Source organism: Macrobrachium rosenbergii, chromosome 23, assembly GCF_040412425.1.
Source record: "Macrobrachium rosenbergii isolate ZJJX-2024 chromosome 23, ASM4041242v1, whole genome shotgun sequence".
Lineage (NCBI taxonomy): Eukaryota > Metazoa > Arthropoda > Malacostraca > Decapoda > Palaemonidae > Macrobrachium > Macrobrachium rosenbergii.
The window spans coordinates 51909225-51931036 of NC_089763.1; the positions used below are offsets into that span (position 1 = coordinate 51909225).

Sequence of the window (21812 nt, forward strand, 5' to 3'; positions counted from 1 at the left end):
CGGCTAGCACGCTGTTGGCCCAGCGTTCGACTCTCCGACCGGCCAATGAAGAATTAGAGGAATTTATTTCTGGTGACAGAAATTCATTTCTCGTCATAATGTGGTTCGGATTCCACAATAAGCTGTAGGTCCCGTTGCTAGGTAACCAGTTGGTTCTTAGTCCAGGTAAAATAAATCTAAACGGGACCTCCTTCGAGAAATGAATTTCTATCCAAAATAAATTCCTCTAGCCGGCCGTAGTGTTAACTCAGCCTCAGTAGTCTGGGAAGAGCTTAAAACTAAGATATACTCAACTTTTTGAGTATGGATGAAATCCCGTGGTCACATGCACCAGATCGATAGAAAACACACCTGCATCTTCCTTTCAACCACATGACAATCACTTCGTTGTTTTGGTCGGAAGCCGGGCATCAAATAATTGCACCTCCGTCGCTCTACGTGGTGTGAAAGTTCCAAAGTAGCAGAGGGCACGGTATTTACAGCCCCATCGTCAGAATTACAGTTGCAGTTAGAAATGGCATTCAGAGACTGTAATACTCTTCCAAGGCGATTATTATAGCTACCCTGCGTTATTTGCCTTTTCTTTTGCGAATGAAAAGATATGATCATTCTGTGTCGTTCAAGTTTTATTAAATAAATTGCAGGAATCTGTCGGTTTCTATGCGTGCATATCAGTGACCATAACAAGAAACGGAGAAGTAAAACGATCTTGCTCAAAATGCAACAGCACTATTTTTCTGTGGAACATAATGCATGCAAAATATGGCATGAATTCTTTCATCAGTTTTCACCTTTTCGTTCGAAAACAAATTGGAAATAAAAGGGTGAAACGAAGAGATTTAAACATCGGTATCCTCTTTACATTTCATATGGTATGGATGAGTCGGGTGTTTTGTAGTGGAAGTATTTAAAAACAAGGGAGACCTGGATACATTTTACTTATCCTCTTGGATAAATAAAAACTTGAAACTGACATGATGCTTAGGCAACATCGATGATATTATCAATTCCAAGGAGTTATTAGGATACACCTCATAGTCATTTGCAAAGTACATGGTCCTAGGGACTGACTGCAAGAGAACTCATTAACTCCGAGTTCTGCTTAGATTTCTTGTGAACTTTGCAAAAGTTCTTATTTCTCGTTATGGCTAATGCAGATCTTCCCTTACAGTGGCCAAAGTAGTTTATTTTCTCTTACAGCGTAATATGGTTTCTTCTTCTGTCGGGATAAGTTTATGATCTCTGTTTAAATGAACATCGCTTAAAACTTCTTTCACAACATTTTGTAAGGGGTTGTAAATTTACTTTTATATATATATATATATATATATATATATATATATATATATATATATATTTGTGTATTCATTTTAAATGTATATATACATATAGTTGTATGGAGGCAGTGTGGAGATTTGTGGAAGATAAAGAACGGGGAAGGACAAGAGTGGCAGAATTTCACAGGGTGCTTTGCGTCACGCAGTGTATCGAAGGCAATGATGATTATATATATATATATATATATATATATATATATATATATATATATATATATATATATATATATATATATATATATATATAGACATATATATATATATATATATATATATATATATATATATATATATATATATATATATATATATATATGCGTGTGTGTGTTTGTGTGCAATTAAGAATTTAATGAAGGTGATTTGAAAGCAATTGCAAGAAGAAAGTTAAGGATAAAGCAAGAGAGAACGAGATGAAAACCAATAACATCAAAATTTCAGGCATTTGGTCAGAAGTTATACTGGCAAGTCCTGAGTACAGGAAAAGCGAAATCATCGGAAAACCGATCTTGGGATGAAATATGCAAACGAAGACACATCGTCAAAAACAGAAGGCAGTTCCTTGTCGTTTTATTTAAATAAAGGACTAATGTAGAAGTTAAGGGAGACTTAGCTGAGCGATGACAAAATTTATTGGGTCATCATAAATCAAACTGGGTTTGGGAGTAGCTGCTGAAGATGATAAATGTTTATGAGGAGATTGTGAGATTATGAGTAAAATGCTGCATAAAGGGGACTAGAGAGTAACTTACGGTGAGTTTCGTAAAATATGTCTGCTTGAGGAAAGAGTTTTAAGGCGTAGATGAGAAGTGATTGCTTGCCTTTACGCAAAAGAAAAACCAGGTAAGAGAAGTGATTGTGATTGCCTTTACATAAAACAAAAACCAGGTAAGAGTTTTCAAAGATTGAAAGAAGTGATTGCCTTTAAAAAGAAAAACCAGGTAAGAGTTTTCAAGAGTTGATGAAAAAGTGATTGTCTTTACTCAAAAGAAAAACCAGGTAAGAGTTTTCAAGAATAGATGAAAGAAGTGATTGTCTTTACTCAAAAGAAAAACCAGGTAAAGTTTTCAAGAGTAGATGAAAGAAGTGATTGTCTTTACTCAAAAGAAAAACCAGGTAAGAGTTTTCAAGAGTAGATGAAAGAAGTGATTGTCTTTACTCAAAAGAAAAACCAGGTAAGAGTTTTCAAGAGTAGATGAAAGAAGTGATTGTCTTTACTCAAAAGAAAAACCAGGTAAGAGTTTTCAAGAGTAGATGAAAGAAGTGATTGTCTTTACTCAAAAGAAAACCAGGTAGATTTTCAAGAAGATGAAAGAAGTGATTGTCTTTACTCAAAAGAAAAACCAGGTAAGAGTTTTCAAGAGTAGATGAAAGAAGTGATTGTCTTTACTCAAAAAAAACCAGGTAAGAGTTTTCAAGAGTAGATGAAAGAAGTGATTGCCTTTACTCAAAAGAAAAACCAGGTAAGAGTTTTCAAGAGTAGATGAAAGAAGTGATTGTCTTTACTCAAAGAAAAACCAGGTAAGAGTTTTCAAGAGTAGATGAAAGAAGTGATTGTCTTTACTCAAAAGAAAAACCAGGTAAGAGTTTTCAAGAGTAGATGAAAGAAGTGATTGCCTTTACTCAAAAGAAAAACCAGGTAAGAGTTTTCAAGAGTAGATGAAAGAAGTGATTGTCTTTACTCAAAAGAAAAACCAGGTAAGAGTTTTCAAGAGTAGATGAAAGAAGTGATTGTCTTTACTCAAAAGAAAAACCAGGTAAGAGTTTTCAAGTAGATGAAAAGTGATTGTCTTTACTCAAAAGAGAAACCAGGTAAGAGTTTTCAAGAGTAGATGAAAGAAGTGATTGCCTTTACTCAAAAGAAAAACCAGGTAAGATTTTCTTTTGTCTTTAAAAAGAAAAACCAGGTAAGAGTTTTCAAAAGTAGATGAAAGAAGTGATTGTCTTTACTCAAAAGAAAAACCAGGTATGAGTTTTCAAGAGTAGATGAAAGAAGTGATTGTCTTTACTCAAAAGAAAAACCAGGTAAGAGTTTTCAAAAGTAGATGGAAGACGTGAGTGCCTTTACTCAAAAGAAAAACCAGGAGTGTTCAAGTATTTTGGGGATAAAATCCATCTCCGTATCTCGGATGGTGTACGGATTCGTTTTGTTCAAGAAACCGCGACAGATGGCGAGTAAATTTACAGGAGAAAAGCGCTATAGATTAGGCAAGGGTGAGGTAGTGTGGACTTGGTGTGTTGTGAAACAACTGCGTGAGAAGTTAGAAAGTAAAGAGAAAGGCCTTTTTGCGGCAAATGGGCCTAATGAAGACCACGAAGCATCCCTATGATACTGTGTTGATCTGTGATAAAGAAGAGCTGTGAGGAGACAGGTATTAAATTCCACGTGTTGTAAGAGTGAAAGTTAATATCAAAATAACTGTAATAATGAAGACGGAATAAGAATCTTAGTCTTGGTGACAGATGACTGGAAATCATTTACTGCAAGGGCTGTAGGAGAAAATTTTGCAAGCAATCGTAAGTTAAAAGAAGCAAATCACTGAGAAAGCGGGACACGGAAGGCAACTGAAGCAATGCTGGAATTGTCGAAGGGAAAAGAACACAAGGAAATGAAATCTCAATGCATGGAGAGATCTTTTATTTCCTGTCATATTTAGTTGTAAACAAACTTCCATATGAATCCATTTACTGGTTGAGAAGAAAACACTCAAGATGTCGCTTTAAGAAAAACCTGATGGTTTTCGTCCGGAGAAGTAACAAAGATAGCGAGAGAAAGAGTTGCGTGAGCGTGCGCGTGTGTGGAGACGCTAGGGTGGTGGGATGGGTGTAGGTCGAGGTCTGGCGTATGACACTACCTAATTTTCCATCTAACGACCCCACCAGATTCTTCAAGAAGTTTTTTAAGAAAACTGAGTGAAAAAATTACTGTTCTTTCGTATGGGGACCAGCAAATAAGCTTCCTGGTTTACGATTTGTTTAATGCATTCATGTTGGTTTGTCATGAATGATAAGATTTAGGCCTAAATTACAACACTAGGTCTAAATGGCAGATTAAGCATGCAACTTTAGTTCTTAATAGAGGAGCGGTTTGGAAACGAAAATAACTATGATCATTGCAACGGAACAATACGTCAACTCCGAAATTTCAGTTTATTTTGATAGCATTATTTAACAACTAAAAATTCTTGACTTCCCAAGCGGTCGCTCTTTAATTCTTTTATCATTGAAAGTGATTCATTATACTCTTTTAGCATTCTGTGTCAATGATCAGTAGATTTTATGAGGATATTTCTTTCGCTGAAAGAATTCTTGTTGGGTCGCTTGCAGTTGCTTTTCACTGTTTCCTTTAATTTTAATCTTATTAGACTTCCGTATTGAAAGAAGGCAGGACCTGATAAAAAGCATAGGCAGTAAAATGATAGTTAGTCCTCATCAACAAATTCGGCAGTGAAAACTATTTCCGGTGGAAAGAAAGATCATAAAAGCCGATACGAAAATAACAGAGATGTAAAATATCGCTTTTGAAAATATTAAAAGATCTTTGGAAAACAGAAAAAATTCTATCAGTGAACGCGTAATTTCTTAAAAAAAATATATATATATATATACAGTATATATATATATATATAATTTCTATAAAAAAAAAAAAATATATATATATATATACATACATATATATATATATATATATATATATATATATATATATATATATATATATATATAAGTATATATATATATATATATATATATATATATATATATATATATATATATATATATATATATATATATATATATATATATAACTCGAGGAGATATTTCAGCCAGGTAAATGTTAATACTATATGATTCACTGAAGCCTCGTAGATCCGTCGGGAAAGAGCAATGACTCGCAAAAGAAAACGAACAATTTCACAAGGAGAAATGGAGTTGCTTGGAACAAAAGGGTAATCTCTTGACAGAAAAGAGATCTCGACAAGAGAAAGGGACATCGTGGCAGTGAAATTAAGGAAAATCATGATGGAGGTAGACCTCTCTTAAAAAGTAAACCATAGCAGCGAAAATCGAAAGTCTCAACAGCAAAATAAATTCATAAAAAAAGATCATTGTAGCAAAATTCACTGAAACAGGATTTAACAGCATCCCAAAAGGGCGATCTCCCCGGTGAAGGGCGCGACGTAATAAATCAGAATACTATTCATTATCTATTAGTCTTGCCATTGGTGCCGTAGGTAGTTTCATGAAAGGCTGAAAGGTGGTTGGCTGGCTTGCTGGTTTAACTTTTCCTGCTCCTGCTCCTTCGCCTCACCACTTACCTGCTTCGCCAAAAGGCAACATTTCCTCAAACATACTTTCAAGAAAGATAAAGATACAGAAATAATAAGAGTCCAAACCACTCGAATCTTTGATATATAATACGTTAGATCGTTGGTCACTTTAAAAGTTGAAAGAGGAAAATCTCATTCTCGTTTGTTTCAGAATTTGAACACAGTTCTGCCGTGTATTTTCTGAATACTAGAGTCCGCATATCCGTTCCAATAATTCTGGATAAAACACTCTTACTGTTCTTCGAAGCTTTATTTGCTTGTAGAGTCGTCTGCGCCACGAATATCCGTTTCATTCTATTAAAGCTTAAATTAGCATATTCATCGACCCGTTTTGTGAGTAGGCTCGACGCTGGGTAGACCACATGAGAAAAAAAAACGGGCGGCGAAACGCGAGGCATAGAGAACTCTCGTATTCTAATGGTAATGTCTACAGAGAACGCATCCTCCACTCGTGCCTTTGAATAATTCATGAGACTATATACTAAATTCTCTTGGCCTTGCCATTATCGTCATTTTTCTCGGCTGTTATTTACCCTACAGGGAAGTATGCCCTAACCACTGGCATTTATGTGTATGTACGTTTATCTTTCTGTCACTTCTAATCACATATTGTGGCTAGCCATAGGATGGGCCATGGCCTTGTTTGTTATTTATCCGTTTATGAATTTGTGGCGGTCGTGTTGGAACTTCAAGCTAACCCTAGCACAGAAAAAATGGTAATCGGGTCATTTTTCTACACTAAAAACGGACGTCTTTTACAACTTCTCCCTTTCTTTTTATTTTTTTTTCTACTTTCCACATCTCGAAGATATAGAACGAAAGAGTTAAAAATAACTTTTGCAGAGATATCACACCTTCATTAGGGCGTAGTTTTTCGCTTCCTCGTTCCCAGTCCTCCCCTTTTTCACAGAACGAAAACGCTTCTCACCAAATGCCAACTGTTTAGTGTCATACAATACCATGTTTCAAATAATGCTGTTTCACGTTTTCCCCTCGGTATTTGAAAAATTTTTGTTATAATTCATTTCTCATCTTAAAAAAGTTTATTCTTAAACTGGTAACGCTGATATTTTTTTTTACCTAAACCCACGCTAAACTCACACATTCACTCGCCCATACTCCAATTCTGGTACCTGCAATGCTTCTCTTAACATGCACGTAAACTTTTTTTCATTAATTTTCTTCAGTTTATTTCCTCTCCTATTTTTTACATATGTTACGGGTAAATTTCCACATTCTTCAGAGTTCAGATTGTGCTCTGTGAAGAAATAGAAATAGTAGTAATAGCTGTAGTTGTTAAAGCAAAATCTGATATTTTAATTTTAACCCTACCACATAAAATAAAGCGAACACCCTAGCAACGTCACTCTTGCCATCTTTGCCCCACCGGCGGATCGAGGGCTTATTTCTTCCTCTTGGTATCGAGTCACTCGTATATTAACGAATGAATTTTTCAAAAGGCGATGTTAGTCTACCGCTTACCATGGTATTGGCCACTCCCATCATGAGAACGACTTTGGCAACAAAAATCACTCTTTCAGAACTGTAAAAATTCTGGCGTCGTTAACGTAATAAATCGTAGATATTAAGCGCTATTAAAGAGCTAATAAAGAAAAGTCATCATTGGATCTGGTGATGTGAAACCTATTAATTTCATCGATTATATTGATATAACACTTTAATCGATTGTATCCTTCCAATCACCTCCGTAAATTACACAACATTTATTCTTAGCAGATAAAGGGATGGGCAATCTAATGTCCTTTTCTAGCCCGGACCAAAGTAAAACTAGAGCAATTTTATAAAAAAGGGAGAGAATAAGGGTGAAGATGAAACACGAAGGAAGTTTCTAAGTCATTGCTTATCTACATCGTTAAGCCTTGTCCTAAAACATAAACTAGGTCTATATTCTTTCCTCTTGTATGGAAGATCGCCGTTTTTGCTTCCGTTCCTTTTAAAATGACTGGAAACTGATATACTCGTTGGAGCCAAAAATGCTAGTGTGATTGACCAGTCATGGTCTTGTTCTAAAAGTCCTGAAGAAAGAGGCGTAAAAAACTGAAATGAATTTCGACAGAGCATCCATTCCATAACAAAGTACTTCTAGTGAAAGCTAATACTCTGTATTGGTGCTGACACAAAATTCATGCATGTATATAAAGTAAAAAATATATAACCAACTTGTTTTTATTTCTAGTTTTCTCTCGATGTAGCCGTCTCTCAGTTTATCCATAAAAATGATGGTTAAGCCTGTCATAATTTCTGTACCCTGGTAAACAAATAAATAGGCCAGTTTTCAAAAAACTGTAAATGAGACATTTTGTCATTTGATATATGTTTTGCTTCCTCGTAACTCTCTCTCTCTCTCTCTCTCTCTCTCTCTCTCTCTCTCTCTCTCTCTCTCTCTCTCTCTCTCTCTCTCTCTCTGCGTTAGGGCTGGTTTTTTTTTTATCCATGGCGACCCTGTTTCGCTCACACCTGTGCCGAACAAATAGAGCCTTAATAATACTGGCCGGTGAATGGTCAATGAAAATTGGTGGATATCTCAGAACAGTTTGAGAACATACTAAATTTAGGTCATCGAACGATGTTTATTATTTTCAGTGAAGCTGCTGATTTTTTTAGCATGGGCCCAAGATACATTATTGTTAAAATGCGACGGATAACTGACAAAGAACAATGTATGCTGATACTGGACTCTACATTCTATCTTTATTTTTGACGAACTATCATTCTCGTTTTAGACATTTTTTTAAATCTGTACCCGAAGCACTCAGTTTAAGAAACGCGGAATTTTGCTTACAGAATCTAAACTGGTTGCAAGAATACAAAGGTCCACACTACGCCTCTTTCACACTTTTCCTTGCCACCGCTTATGGGCCTTCATAGTGAATGGGTCTGTGCTAATTTATGGCGGGTTTAATCAATGACTACCTTTCACGAGGCTAAATTAATGACTTCAGAAATCTTGGCACCTGGTGCAGCTTATTCGAACTATCGTCCATAGACAAGAATTATATCCCCTTAACTTGGGTTGGGGAAGAGTAGGGTTGAAGCAGTAACAGAATGAATGGGTGAAGAGATGGACTGGAGGATGTTACTGATAGAGAAAAAAAGTGAGACATTACAAAATCCTGAGGGAGACCTCTAGAGATGGGAAAGGAGGCAGGCGCTGTTCGGTGTTCCCAGCAGAGTGAGAGGGAGACTGGGCGAAAGGCAACGAATTACAGTGGGAAAGCGCCATGCAAACTTGTTACTTTCCCACCATTTGTGCAACTGATTCTTTGCATGGTTCGAGCACACTTCTTGAAAAGGTTAGGTTTCCCATATAGAAGGTTACAAAAACTGATCATTTACAATAATTTTTATGACAATCAACTGAGGATCTGCAGAATACTAACCTGAGCTCTAGTGTTCAGGTTTCGTGCAGCCGTTACTCTCTCTCTCTCTCTCTCTCTCTCTCTCTCTCTCTCTCTCTCTCTCTCTCTTCTGACTTTCATTCTGGGCTCTCAATCTCTGATGAAAAGTTAGAAAATTTATTTCTCTTTCTATAATGTGGTTCTCAACTATTTGATTTTCAGACCGATCAGCTCAGTGGTCTGTAAGTGGTATACGTTTTTTCATAACTAATTATATGAATAAGGAAAATAAAAATAAAACTCATATAAATTAATTTTGATTTTATATATATATATATGACATTTCCTCTAAAGTTTATATATATATACAACAACCAATACATAAATTAATTTTTATTATATATCGACTATAGGTTCTGTATAATAACATATTTTACACTTATAAATTTGTCAAATTCCCCATTAAAGTCCTCATTCTCGAAATTTGATATCTACTTAATGTCACAGTTATAATGAAACGATTTTGTTATCATCATCATCTTCATTATCATCTTTTGTATGTGAATTTATATTAAGTTCCACGTAGACGCTTTCGGCAGTTGATCATTTAGCGTCTTTTTATCCATATCAAAAAATTAACTGTTATTAAAGTGAGCGTATTTTACAAGCAAAATCATCTTAATTGTGGCGAAATTGCTAGCCTTTTCTACGACTGCCCGTTCTTTCGATCATTTGATGCGTTTATCTGCTGAATTGGGTAATGAATAATCTATACATGTCGGATTGTATTTATTATTATTAGTGGTATTATTAGAGCTATGACATCCACCATTGTCTTATGAAGTTGTATCATAGAGTCGAGAAGCCTGCTCAGTTCCCGGCTCCTGGGAGTTGAGAGTATGGTCTCAACACTCCCATCTTTTTAATTTTTTACTATAAACATTGTAAAATCTTTTAAATCTTATTTTTCCATTGAGTATTTTCACTATTATAAATAATTCTTTTTACTAGTACTCACGAACTCAAAACCTTGATGCTTTTTTGTAGGTACTAGTTTCCTCGTGTGGGATGTCGGAGGTCAGGAAAAGTTACGCCCACTTTGGCGCTCATATACGCGATGCACGGATGGCATCGTCTTTGTAGTTGACGCCACGGATTCCGAAAGGATGGATGAAGCCAAAATGGAGCTCATGAGGACCATAAGAGCTCCCGAAAACCACCACGTTCCCATTCTTGTCCTCGCAAACAAACAAGATTTGCCTGGGGCAAAGGATGCTGCAACAGTAAGTGCCTGCAATTTTTTCTCAAAATCCGAGTATCAGAATTGGATTAAGTAGCAAATGATATGATTGCCTCCCCCAATGACATTTTGGGGACGTTAAATATTTTTTCTGCTTCCCTGCATTTTCTGACAATATTTCCAGAATGGATGACCAGATTTTGTTGAGCTAGGTGAATAAATCCACTAGGTAACCCCTCAGTTGATTTGACTAATCACCGAAACCACATCTCTCATAGTTTTATTCCCAGTTTACAAAAGGAAATAGGCCTTTTCAGCAACAAAGGTTTTAACTAGATTTATAATAATATTAATAAAAAATAACAACATTAATAATTACCGTATATTTATTAGTGCGAGTTCTTTTGGTCACTGTGGAATAGCCTTGACAAAGACATGCTCGCTGCCTAGTACTCTCATTTAAACCCGTGTAGTTGTCAAGATTCCTTGTAATTGTTATAGCGTATTTGAATGCTAGTTACAATCTTCTTTGAACAAGATATTAAGTTTCAGGACATGGGGAAGTTTATACCTTTCCTTTGGAAGGAGATTTTACCGTTTGCTTTCAGTTGCATGTATGTTTACACCCGTGTCTTTGTCTGAAATTGTTAACAGTAGTCTGTAGATCGACCCCTTTAGGTATAACTATCTATTTATTTATTCATTGATTGCAGGTTGAAAAGACACTAGGCCTGAAGGATTTGGGCCCGTCCCAGCTCTTCCACGTACAGCCATCGTGTGCAATTATTGGAGACGGACTGGAAGACGGCCTAGAATCCCTTTACGAGATGATATGCAAGAAGAAGAAGATCAGCAGGAGCAACAGCAAAAGCAGCAAGAAGCGGTAACTGGGAAATGGCGTTAGCTTTAAGGTAGACTAAATGTAACGTGTTTATAATAAAATACACCATTTGAATGGAATCCTTATTTTGCACCGTTTTGTTTGATATTCCTTGATGTGCGTCGAGATTCCCAGTGCTCCAGATACTGCAGTCTTACCTGTGAAAGTTCATAAAAGACTGTCAGTAAGGGAGACATGTATGAGTGGATTATTATATTTAGATTTCAACTTAATCATTATTATTAAGCAACATAACCCGTTTAAGTGAAAGTGTTTTTTGCATTCTAGGTTTGATTCATTTGGGTTATATCCATCGAATATCCATGGGTCAAACGAGTGTGCCTGATTCGAATACCGGATAATATTTCATCAATGTGGCGTTCTCTTTGGAATAAACATCACAATCCGACATTGGGTTAAAAGCTCGTTTTGCGAGAAATTTACATTCATATCTTTTAGACATTTATTCATTTTACATTTTTTCGTTATGTTAATTCAGTTCCTTTTAACTGTGTTATTTACTCCTTAAAAGTAGTGTCACAATTATGAATATGACGTCACAAAACAAGGCAACCCTCTGTCGCTTATACTCTCGTCACTCCGATGGTTATATTTTTCTTGGAAACTTAACATACTACAATTCATTTAGAATTCGGTAATTTCAGTCCAAAGTGAGGCAATTAAATTGCAGATTTCAAGAAATAAAGTAAATAAAGCTTCACAAAATGAAGGTCGTCGATTCAAGACAAATTTTATCAGCAAATGATGAAGGAGCTCAAGCTTGTTTACATCTATCCAAATGGCATCAATCAATTCACCAAGAAGTTAAAAATAGCACAAGAAGGAACTCCAGATGCAAGAAAACTTCGAAAATGATTCACGTCATACGAACACATCGTTACATGTTAGGTTAGTTGAGATACTCGTTTCTGTATTTGAGACCATAATCCTGACCCTAGGCCTATATTGTCTGTTAGGCTGCAATCGTGCCTTCGAGGTTCCTTGGCCTATCACTATTTCGTTGCAGAATAGGCCTACTTAACCTCTTGAAAGTTTTAAACAGTCGTTGAGCCGTCTAAAAAAAATGTCTCGATATTTAAATTTTAGGTAGAACTAGCCTAAGCATTAGCTTGCGTCGGGTATTTCTTTTAAAATTGACTCTTCCTATAGGCTAGTATTTTGGTTGCTTATGAAGAATTTACCGTTATTTTTGTCGGTCGACTGTAATTGACCTCAAAACTGACTATGTTTTGGTATGCTGGCCATCGTGGAATGCTATCAAGCATGCATAGTGTTATAGGGGAACTTTTGGTAAAAAGTGGCTTCCCATACTGGGACGTGGAGCCCCTGCCTAAGTAACACAGCCTACTAGGTTAGGTTAGGCTAGGTTAGGGTACGTTAGGTTAGTGTGGTTCCTTAAATATTAGATTTCCTTAGCCAGTCCTTACTTGAACATATGGCTCCCTAATGACTTGTATTCGCAGAACCGTTCTGTACAGTCCGTGCGGAGCTATTACTTGTGAATACCATATTTTTTTCGGGTAGGGATGAGTGAGGGTCATAACATATTTGGCTGGGTCTCGGGTGGGGGCCGAAACCTCCTGGCCAGGTTAGGGCACGGCGTTCGAAGTTAGGTAAATTCCCTCTGGGTAATTCTAAGCCAGCTGTCTGCGGTGAGCTAGCCTATGGCAATTGACGTTTTCCTATGTTATTTTACCTGCTGAACAAGAATTTAAAATAATATTTTGTCGGTCGGCTGTAACTAAAATGTAATTGACCCTTGAAAACTGCACGTCTGTACCAGTTGGCAGAGAGAACCGCCAGTGGGTTGCACACAGCTCAAGATTAAATTACAGTTTAGCAGCAGCAGCTGGCCGGCAGAATATGGTAAAATTGCAGTAAAAGGCAACACGGCCAAATGGCAAGGAAATACACTTTTCTAGGTCATTTTGATGTGTTTCGCACAAATTTCACATTAAATTGATAGTTTCTTAGAAATACCTGGATTATTTTCTCCCATTTAACACAGTACTCTTGAGGTCCTCACAGTATGCTTTCACCGAGATTATGAGTGTGTTCGTGTGTTTGTTTACAAATGTAGCTCCCCCCACATGCTAGTTTTGATGACACAATGATAGTTTAAGTAAACACATGACAATTTATTACAAATCCATTGGCCGTTTAAAAAAAACAATAACCAATTACATTTGACAGCGTACCCTGAGGAAATCATTTGAATTCTGCCAGCTTTTTTAGTTTCGCCATGGCTACTGTGAAGGTGTCAGCATGTGTTTGTCATCAGCCAAATGGAATGTCCCTTCACCGTGTTTAGTACTGGCCTGGGGGGTGGGGGGGGTTTTGGGTACCCATACATTAACAAGTTATTGCACTTGCCAGATGGGATATGAACCATTCGAAACAGACGTACCCGTGCTCTGTCTTGTGAAGATCGTGTATGGAAACCCCTTGTTGGGTGGACTTCAGGGGTTAATTACAGGTTAATTACACTCGAGCGCCAAAGATTAAAGGTGAATTCATAATTAGCAACCAAAACATTGTAGAAAAAGTTAAGTCAGAAATCAGTAGCCACCGCAGAGCTACTGTATAGTTCTACCACTTATTTTTCGTCCTTTGGTCATGCATAAGTTAGGGGCTGTGACCTGGGTAGTCGGGTGACAAGTTAGGGTTAGGGGCTGTGACCCGGGTACTTCTGTGAGAGGTTAGGTTAGGTTGTGTGGGTTTCACTGATAAGGAAATATGTTATTCTGATTGATTTTGATGTGTTAAGCATGAATTTCACCTTGAATTTCGTCGGAAATTGATAGTTTTTGGTCCACTTATGTACATAGAGTTAGCTCCAAAACCGTTAATTTCCGACGAAATTGAAGGTGAAATTCGTGCTAAACACATCAAAATCAGTCAGAAAAACATATTTCTTTGTCATTATGGCGTGTTGCCTCTTACTGCAATAATACCCAAAATATTACCTTAAACTCTTGTAAAACAAGTAAAATAACATAGAAAAACATCAGTTGCCATAGTCTAGCTCCACTGCACACTATTCAAAGCTTTCGTAAACGGGAAACAAAACATTACCATTTCCACTTTCAACTTGGGTGGCCTCTATAGGTCGCCATAGCAGAACGGCGCTGCATGCCTTATCTGCATTTTTAAAGATTACTGCAAGCTCATATGTTCTGGCAAGAGGTAATTACTTTAAATTCTTGTTCAGCAAGTAAAATATCAGGAAAACGTCAATTGCCAGTCTCTCGCAGTTCTCGCTAAGCATAGAAAACTGGCCAGTAAACGGCAACTGGCTACTGGTGATTGGTGAACCAAAAGCTAGCACATGCGTGTCAAGCCTTAGAATCAGTAGTACTAGTAATGAATGACAAGTGCCTTTGGAACGGCTCCCACTATCCATTTATTCGCCCTTCTTTTTGCGCTTGTTTTTCGTGTTCCAAGTGACATATATAACAGGAAATACAACAATAAGGTACCGAAACCTTTTCCCAAGTTATTTACCCCACCAAAAACCAAATTCCCAACGGGTCTCCCTTACTGTTAGCTATTCTCGAAAGGGTTTTACCACACCAGTTCTAAGATAATTTACAGCTTAATTACAGCTGAGCGACAAAATATTACTTTAAATTCTTGTTCAGCAGGTAAAGTTCTGTAGAAAAATGTCAACTGTCATAGTCTAAGCTCACCACGGACAGCCGGCTTAGATCTACCTCCCACTGAAATAGCCCACCTACTACAGAAATAGGAATGGTAAAACTTTACTTTAGTAACATGGCCTGATTCCCGTGAGGCGTCGACCGGGACAGGTTCCTCATACATAAGTAGACATAACCTCTCATATAATGCCAGGTCTTGACATAGCCAGATCTTACCTACCTAACCTAACTTATAGGGGAAAAAAATGGGGGAAAAGTGCAAATGGTGATACAAGCATGAAACTTGGCTCAACTATTCCAGCATAAGTTTATGGAATTATTTCAAACTAATAACCATGCACTAGGTATGGATCGGGTACCCTAAATGTTCAAAACACTCATTAAAACATAGTCAGCTACTTTATCAAGCGCAGATCTACCCTAGTAATGACCATTTTACAAAGGAATAGCCTACATTTAATCATATATGTTTACGCTAAGCTATCTAGGAAAACGAAGCACTAGGGCTACGATAGGTAAGATTATTCAAGCACGAGTCAAAGCATCGGTCTTAGCCTATCCTACCTTATATCAGGCTAGTGCTAGCCTACCATATGGCTTGAAAAAGTTGCGAATTATCCCAAGACTGGGATCAGCCATTCTTCATCACTACAACCTTCCAATAAAATCCATCACTTTAGTTAACCTTCAGCTTGGGGCCTCGACCTGGGCTGTACCAGTGACAAGCTGCAATGGATACCTGCCCTGTGGTACCTCAAACACATTTCTCATCACACCCAACTTTTGGCACAACGAGGTATAATCAGCTTGAATTATCCCATTCTGACAGGCATCAAACCTACACAAAATAACGAAAACCTATTGGTATGAATCAAATAAGGTTGAAACTACAATTACCAAGAGCGACAGGTAACAGGTAACACATTCACGGCCGGGTAACGTAGACGTCACAGGAATGGTTCCAATAATTCAAAAATAAATAATGCCTAAATAATGTCCGATTTTATTTTGTTGCAACCCATTATTTTTTAAACAGCATCAGATTCTTTTTATTATCTCGTGCTTAATAATACAAAATTTCATGAATGAATGAAATAAGCTGCAAATTACTTTTTTATGAGAATATGATCTTTACAGAGGTTCTTAAAACGTTCGACAAATGTCATGAATTACTGGCATTTTAACAGCACAAATATTTACATTATGGTTAAATTTATAGTTAATTCTATAATGGCTTAATTCAAAACTTGCATGTAATTTATTTTATGAATTAAACAATGCATACAAAATTTACTAAGTCCTATTTGCCAAAAAGACGTGATTCTTTAGGAATTTAACTTATGTTTTTGCAAAAGAAAGGAAAACAACTATATAAATTATATAAACCTCACATTCAAACTGTCAAATATATTTAGAATAAAAAATGTTACCCAAGAGCTAGGGTTTTCATACTAATTCTGAAATATCTGGTGCAGGCATAATTATTTTTCTAGCAAAAATTTTATGCGTTTTGCTTTACTGGTGTAAAGGCGTCAAACGCCTCTTCATTTCGCATTGACTGATACTATATATTACCCGTTATTATTTCCATATTTTATGTATCTCCATACGCATTATTGTCAACCGGCCTTTCCGCCGATGTATGTAACTACTTTGTAATGTTTATTGTAAAGCAAATTATTCATTTATACGTCATCTAACAAACGCGCAAATTTCTGTCCAAATGCGTGACATGAGAATCCGCAGGTTTGTCACTTCCTTTCCGTCTGCATTCCTCAATGCATACCTGGTTTCCGAGAAATAACCAGCCATACCCAGGCCTGTCTTCTTGAACTCCTCACAAATGGTGACTCGAGGAGCGACAAGTAAATCATGAGGCTGCAAAGGCGTCAAGCGCCTCTTCATTTCTGCATTAATCACGTGATGTATATTACTCGTTATTATTTTATATTTTTATATATCTCCATACGTATTATTGTCCGGCTTCGCCGATGAACCACTTTGTATGTTTATTTAACACGAATTATTCTCATTTATATGTCATCTAACAAGCACAAATTCTTGCCCAAATGCGTGACATGGGATCCGCAGGTCGGTAACCACCTTTCCGTCCGCATTCCTCGATGTATACCCGCTTCCAAAAGAATAAATCTTTTTTTACGGGCTGCTGTAGGAGCAAGAGCCCCGGCTGGCACAAGGCCAGCTAAATCTAAAACGACGAATAAATCAGTCATACCATGACCTGTCATCTTGAATCTCACAACTGGTGAGACTGTAAGGACGAGATTGAGTGACATACCGGCTGGGTGTTGACTGGTTTATTGGTGGTTCCTTACTGAATGAATGTACAGTTGTTTTAGATTTAGCTGGCCTTGTGCCAGCACGGGCTCTTGCTCCTAGAGCAGCCCGTAACGAATGTACAGAATCTTCGAAGTTGTTGTTGGCTGGTGCGAGCCGCAGAGTAGCATCTACACACAGACAGGGCAAAACAGAGATACGTTTCGGACATCTGTGTTTGTCGGCAGACAAACAGATGGTGATTGTGAGAGACATAATAAACGTATATTTGAGCTAAAACATATATCAATGGAAAAAGGCCAGGAAATTTCCACATATGGCCGGGACATGCAGGTTCTCGAGACAGATTAATGAATACAATGTCAGAGCATAATATATGTGAAATGGCGAGACGTTTGGTGTCTTCACAAACAGAAACATACATACAGTTTGATACAGAAGATTCGGCGGAACATTATGAGTACATGAATAGAATGCTTGCATGACAATGTAAGTAGTGGTGATTGTACATAAATCGAGACAACAATGGTTTGGGAGAAACAGACAGAAATATTGTATGGTAGAAGCTGCGCTCCTTGGAGAGAGAAATGGGATGCTCTGAGCTTATCTTGTCCTCTCCGATGGATGAAGAACACACACGCGTTCAAAGATACGAATGGTGCGATGGTCTTCATAATACTACTCCCACAAGCAGCTATGCCGATGCGGAAATCGCCTGCTGACAATTGGAATGGGCACGAAGGGCTTGGACTTGGGGTGGGTAGGAGGCTGAAGGGCGGCGCCGGCCAGCAGGAACTCGAGGAGGACGGTAGAAGGGTTGAAGGATGACGTCGGATGATCCTTCGGTAGCCGTTCGAGGGGGACGGCAGTAGGCTGAAGGATGACGGCGGCTGATCCTTCGATAGCCAGCTCGAGGGGGAGGGCAGCAGGCTGAAGCGATGGCGCCGGGCCGGTCCTTCGCAGTCAGCTCGTCCGCACGAAGTTCGCGGCATCAGGCTTCCTGAGGAGGCGTCCAGGCTCCGTGGTGGGTGGTCATCTCGGAGGGTCAGACATCTAGTGAAGACTCGGGAACAGTGGGAGGCGTTAAGGGTTCATTGGCGAGTAGGTCATCTTGGGTCGGACGTCTACCATCGGCTCCTTTGGGTCACTCCAGGGTCACCAGTGTAAGGACGGGACTGAGTAACATACCGGCTGGGTGTTAACTGGTTTATTGGTGGTTCCTTACTGAATGAATGCACAGAATCTTCGAAGTTGTTATTAGCTGGTGCGAGCCGCAAAGCAGCATCTACACACAGACAGGGCAAAACAGAGGTAATGTTTCGACATCTGTGTTTGTCAGGTAGACAAACAGATGGCGAGCCAGAGAGATATAATAAACGTACAGATAAAAACTTATATCAAATGGAAAGGTTAGGAAATTCCAAGCACATGGTCATTGCATGAGATTTGAGACAGATTAATGAATACAATGCAGTAGCATAATATATGTGAAATGGCGAGACGTTTGGCATCTTCACAAACAGAAACATACAGTACATACAGTTTGATATAGAAGATTTGGTGGAACATTATGAGTACATGATTAGAATGCTTGCATGGCAGTGCAAGTAGTGGTGATGTTCATAAATTGAGACAACAATGGTTAGGGAGAAACAGACGGAAATATTGTATGGTAGAAGTTGCGTTCCTTGAGAGAAAGAAAACAGGATGCTCTTGTTTTTGTCTTGTCCCCTCCGATGGATGACAAACACACATGTGTGCTTGAAAGAGACCACGATCGGTGCATTGGGTCTCTTACAAGACCGGAGTGACAGGTAAACATGCAATTTTGGCTCAGCCATTAACGGACTAAATACGGCTGCATTTACTTTCAGAGAGCCTTTAGCGGACTCAAAACTGCGACACAGTCTAGGCATCTGAAAGCTCCTTCCTCAGAGGAAGCCCATGCCATTAACGGACTAACAACGGCATCCCCTAAAGGGCACGTTTTGGCATTTCGAACAGTTTTGGCCCTCGCCATTCACGACTCACGTCGACCACTCAAATGCTAACACCATTAACGGACTAAATACGGCACATACTCACGTTTTGGTGTGTGACAGTAAAGATGGCAGAGTCTGAATTACAACGCAATCCGAAAACACGGAAATCGTCTGCATACCTTTCACGGTCAGATGTGGTGAAGCTCCCCCCATTTTCGCACCAGAACACAGTATTTTGGTTTCTGCGCCGCTGATGCTCACTTCCACATGGCAGCATCACAGAGGAGAAGACCAAGGCAGACATTACCATGACAATGCTACCTGGAGAGGTCTTCAACAAAATCTCCCCATGGCTTGACTCACAGCCAGACAAGCTAATACAAACATATTCCATGCCCGGCCCCGAAAGAGCAGAGCACGCACTAGACCTATTGAGCCAGCCCCTAGGGGAAGCATCACCCAGGGAGGCCTGGGACGAACTGCGAGGTCTGGTAACACTACCGGGCATCGACGCAGATGGGCGCAGGAAGGAAATCAGCCTGACAAAAGCAATATTCCTGTGGCGCCTTCCGCAGGAGGTAAGGGGCCAAATTAAAGACGCAGACACCCTTCCCATGGACGAACTGGTCGACGTTGCACTGAAAATCCATGAGGACACTAAAGCCTCCAAACAGCCACCACCCTCGCAGACTGTAGCCTGACGACGGAGGACGACGACCCAGAAAACAAACGTGATCTACAGGAGGAAGGCACCACCGAGGGAACAGAGGGCGCGGACGTACCTGACGTGGTGCTACTTCCACAGGAGATCGCCCCAGTGCCAAGTAAACGCAGATCCCCTGTTCCTTCACATAAACAAGAAGGGCGGCTAAGGTAACAGCAAAAAGCTTGGCAAAAGACAACGCCCTGACCAGCAGGATTCTTCATATCAGGGACGAAATATCAAAGCGCCACCTGCTGGTTGACACGGGGCTATGCCGCTGGTGTTCCTAAGGTCGGAGGAGAACTACACCCAACAGCTGGACTCCACGCCTCTCCCTGTTAGCCGCTAACAGAACCAATTATCCGCTGCTATGAAAACTACTTAATTCGCGACAATCTCCATCTTTAATGCAGGTACCACTGGCTCGCCCAATGGCACATTGCACTGACGAAAAAACTGAGGCCTTAATCCCTGGGGTCCTGCTGGGTCTCCTCGCACCGCACTAAGGCAGTTGGCTTAATGATCCCCGCAGGCAGGAAAAAGTCTACAGAGAAACACTATCTGTTCCAGGGAAATTCTTCCCATCGTCAGCCGATGGCACAGACACCCCCCTCCCGAGGTTGAGGGGACTAGCACAGAACTTCGCACCCTTCCATAAGACCTTCACGGACAGAACCAACACCTACAGCCCAGCCGGCCTGGATTCCTGCACCGGCCTGGATTCCTGCACCTACATCTTTGTCAGGATAGACACCCATCGACTGCCCTTGACCGGGCCTATAGGGCCCTTACTGAGTCATCGACATGACCCCCAAGGCTTATCTCATCGACATCCATGGCCGGGAGGACTGGGTTTCCATCGACAGGCTAAAACCAGCATTCCTTTTGGACAGCGAAATCCAGGAGGCGGCAGGCAGATGTTCCAGGGTCCCCCCTCAAAACGCACCAGCAGACATAACTGCTGCCCCACCAAGGAGGGGCCGTGGGCGCCCCAGAGGCCACACTGCAGCAGATCCAGCAGTTGACGTTGCCCCTCGCCCACAGTTCTCGAAGAGAAGGGGTCGCCTCCTGCTCCCCCAAGCCTAACTTAACTTTCAGAACATTTACAAACACAGACTTACAGGTTAGGTTAGGTAATAACTTTTTCCTTGACCAATTAGCCTAAATAAATAAAACCAGTATTTTGACACAGCCATTTCCATGGCTGGACATTGGGAATACAATGACTTAGGATCCATCTTGTGAATGATAATAGTAAAACTAATCAGATTTTAAATGATGAATGTTATGTACAGGTTATCCTAGGCTAGGAGTTTGAATGTTAAAGAGTGGGATCTTCATCTGTGCACTTCTCCTCCTTGGTTCTTTAAGCCGTCATATTGGTGTCTATCCTATTTCCAAATGTGGTGCTTTCCTAGATTACTGTTGCTCCTGTGCTGTCTCTGATCACAAGCTGAAATGATCTCGTCTTGGAAGCTTCGCTCATCATTTCCCTGCACATCTCTCAGCCATTTTACAGTACTGTACTTTCAGTACATTGCAGCCGTGCATATTAGCTGTACCTGCACAGTGTATGCTACTGAAACTATTCCTCTTGTCCCTTAGTCACATTATCAACTTTTGGCCACACAAAAATTTTGCCATTTTCCAAGATGGCCAACAGGTTTTCAAAATGGCATCCTGTGGATATTTTAATATTGGTATTTGATTGATTAATCACATTCAGATCCCTAAGTCACTCCCAGTTTATATTAAAATATTAAAAACAAGCCTTTATATATGTAGATATCATTTCTCTGCATAGAAATATCCAAGATGGCTGTCACTATATCAAAAATGTCCGCCAAAATGCCAAAAATTGGTGCTTAAGCTCTCATATGAAGCTAAAGGTTGGGTAATACATGGATTTGGGGTAACTTCAGCCTGATCAGTTCATTTTTTTGTAGATTAGAAATCAATTAATCCTCAGTTAAGTAATTTTCATCCTCATTTAGAAAAAAAATGG

At 39.2% G+C, this 21812-nt stretch overlaps 1 protein-coding gene and 1 long non-coding RNA gene across 2 annotated transcripts in view; both read left to right on the forward strand.

The window, feature by feature from the left end:
• The window catches only part of LOC136851623 (ADP-ribosylation factor-like protein 4C), a 31087-nt gene extending 19850 nt beyond the window's left edge, over positions 1–11237 (forward strand). Inside the window, exons 2-3 of the mRNA XM_067126010.1 lie at positions 10072–10307; positions 10978–11237. Of these exons, the coding sequence (XP_066982111.1) occupies positions 10072–10307; positions 10978–11151 (410 nt within the window). The 3' untranslated portion in view covers positions 11152–11237. The remainder of the gene's footprint in view (positions 1–10071; positions 10308–10977) is intronic.
• A 469-nt stretch (positions 11238–11706) lies between these two features.
• LOC136851213 (uncharacterized) overlaps positions 11707–21812 on the forward strand; it is a 50039-nt gene continuing 39933 nt past the window's right edge. The window contains exon 1 of the long non-coding RNA XR_010856813.1: positions 11707–12053. This is a non-coding gene — a long non-coding RNA (uncharacterized lncRNA). The remainder of the gene's footprint in view (positions 12054–21812) is intronic.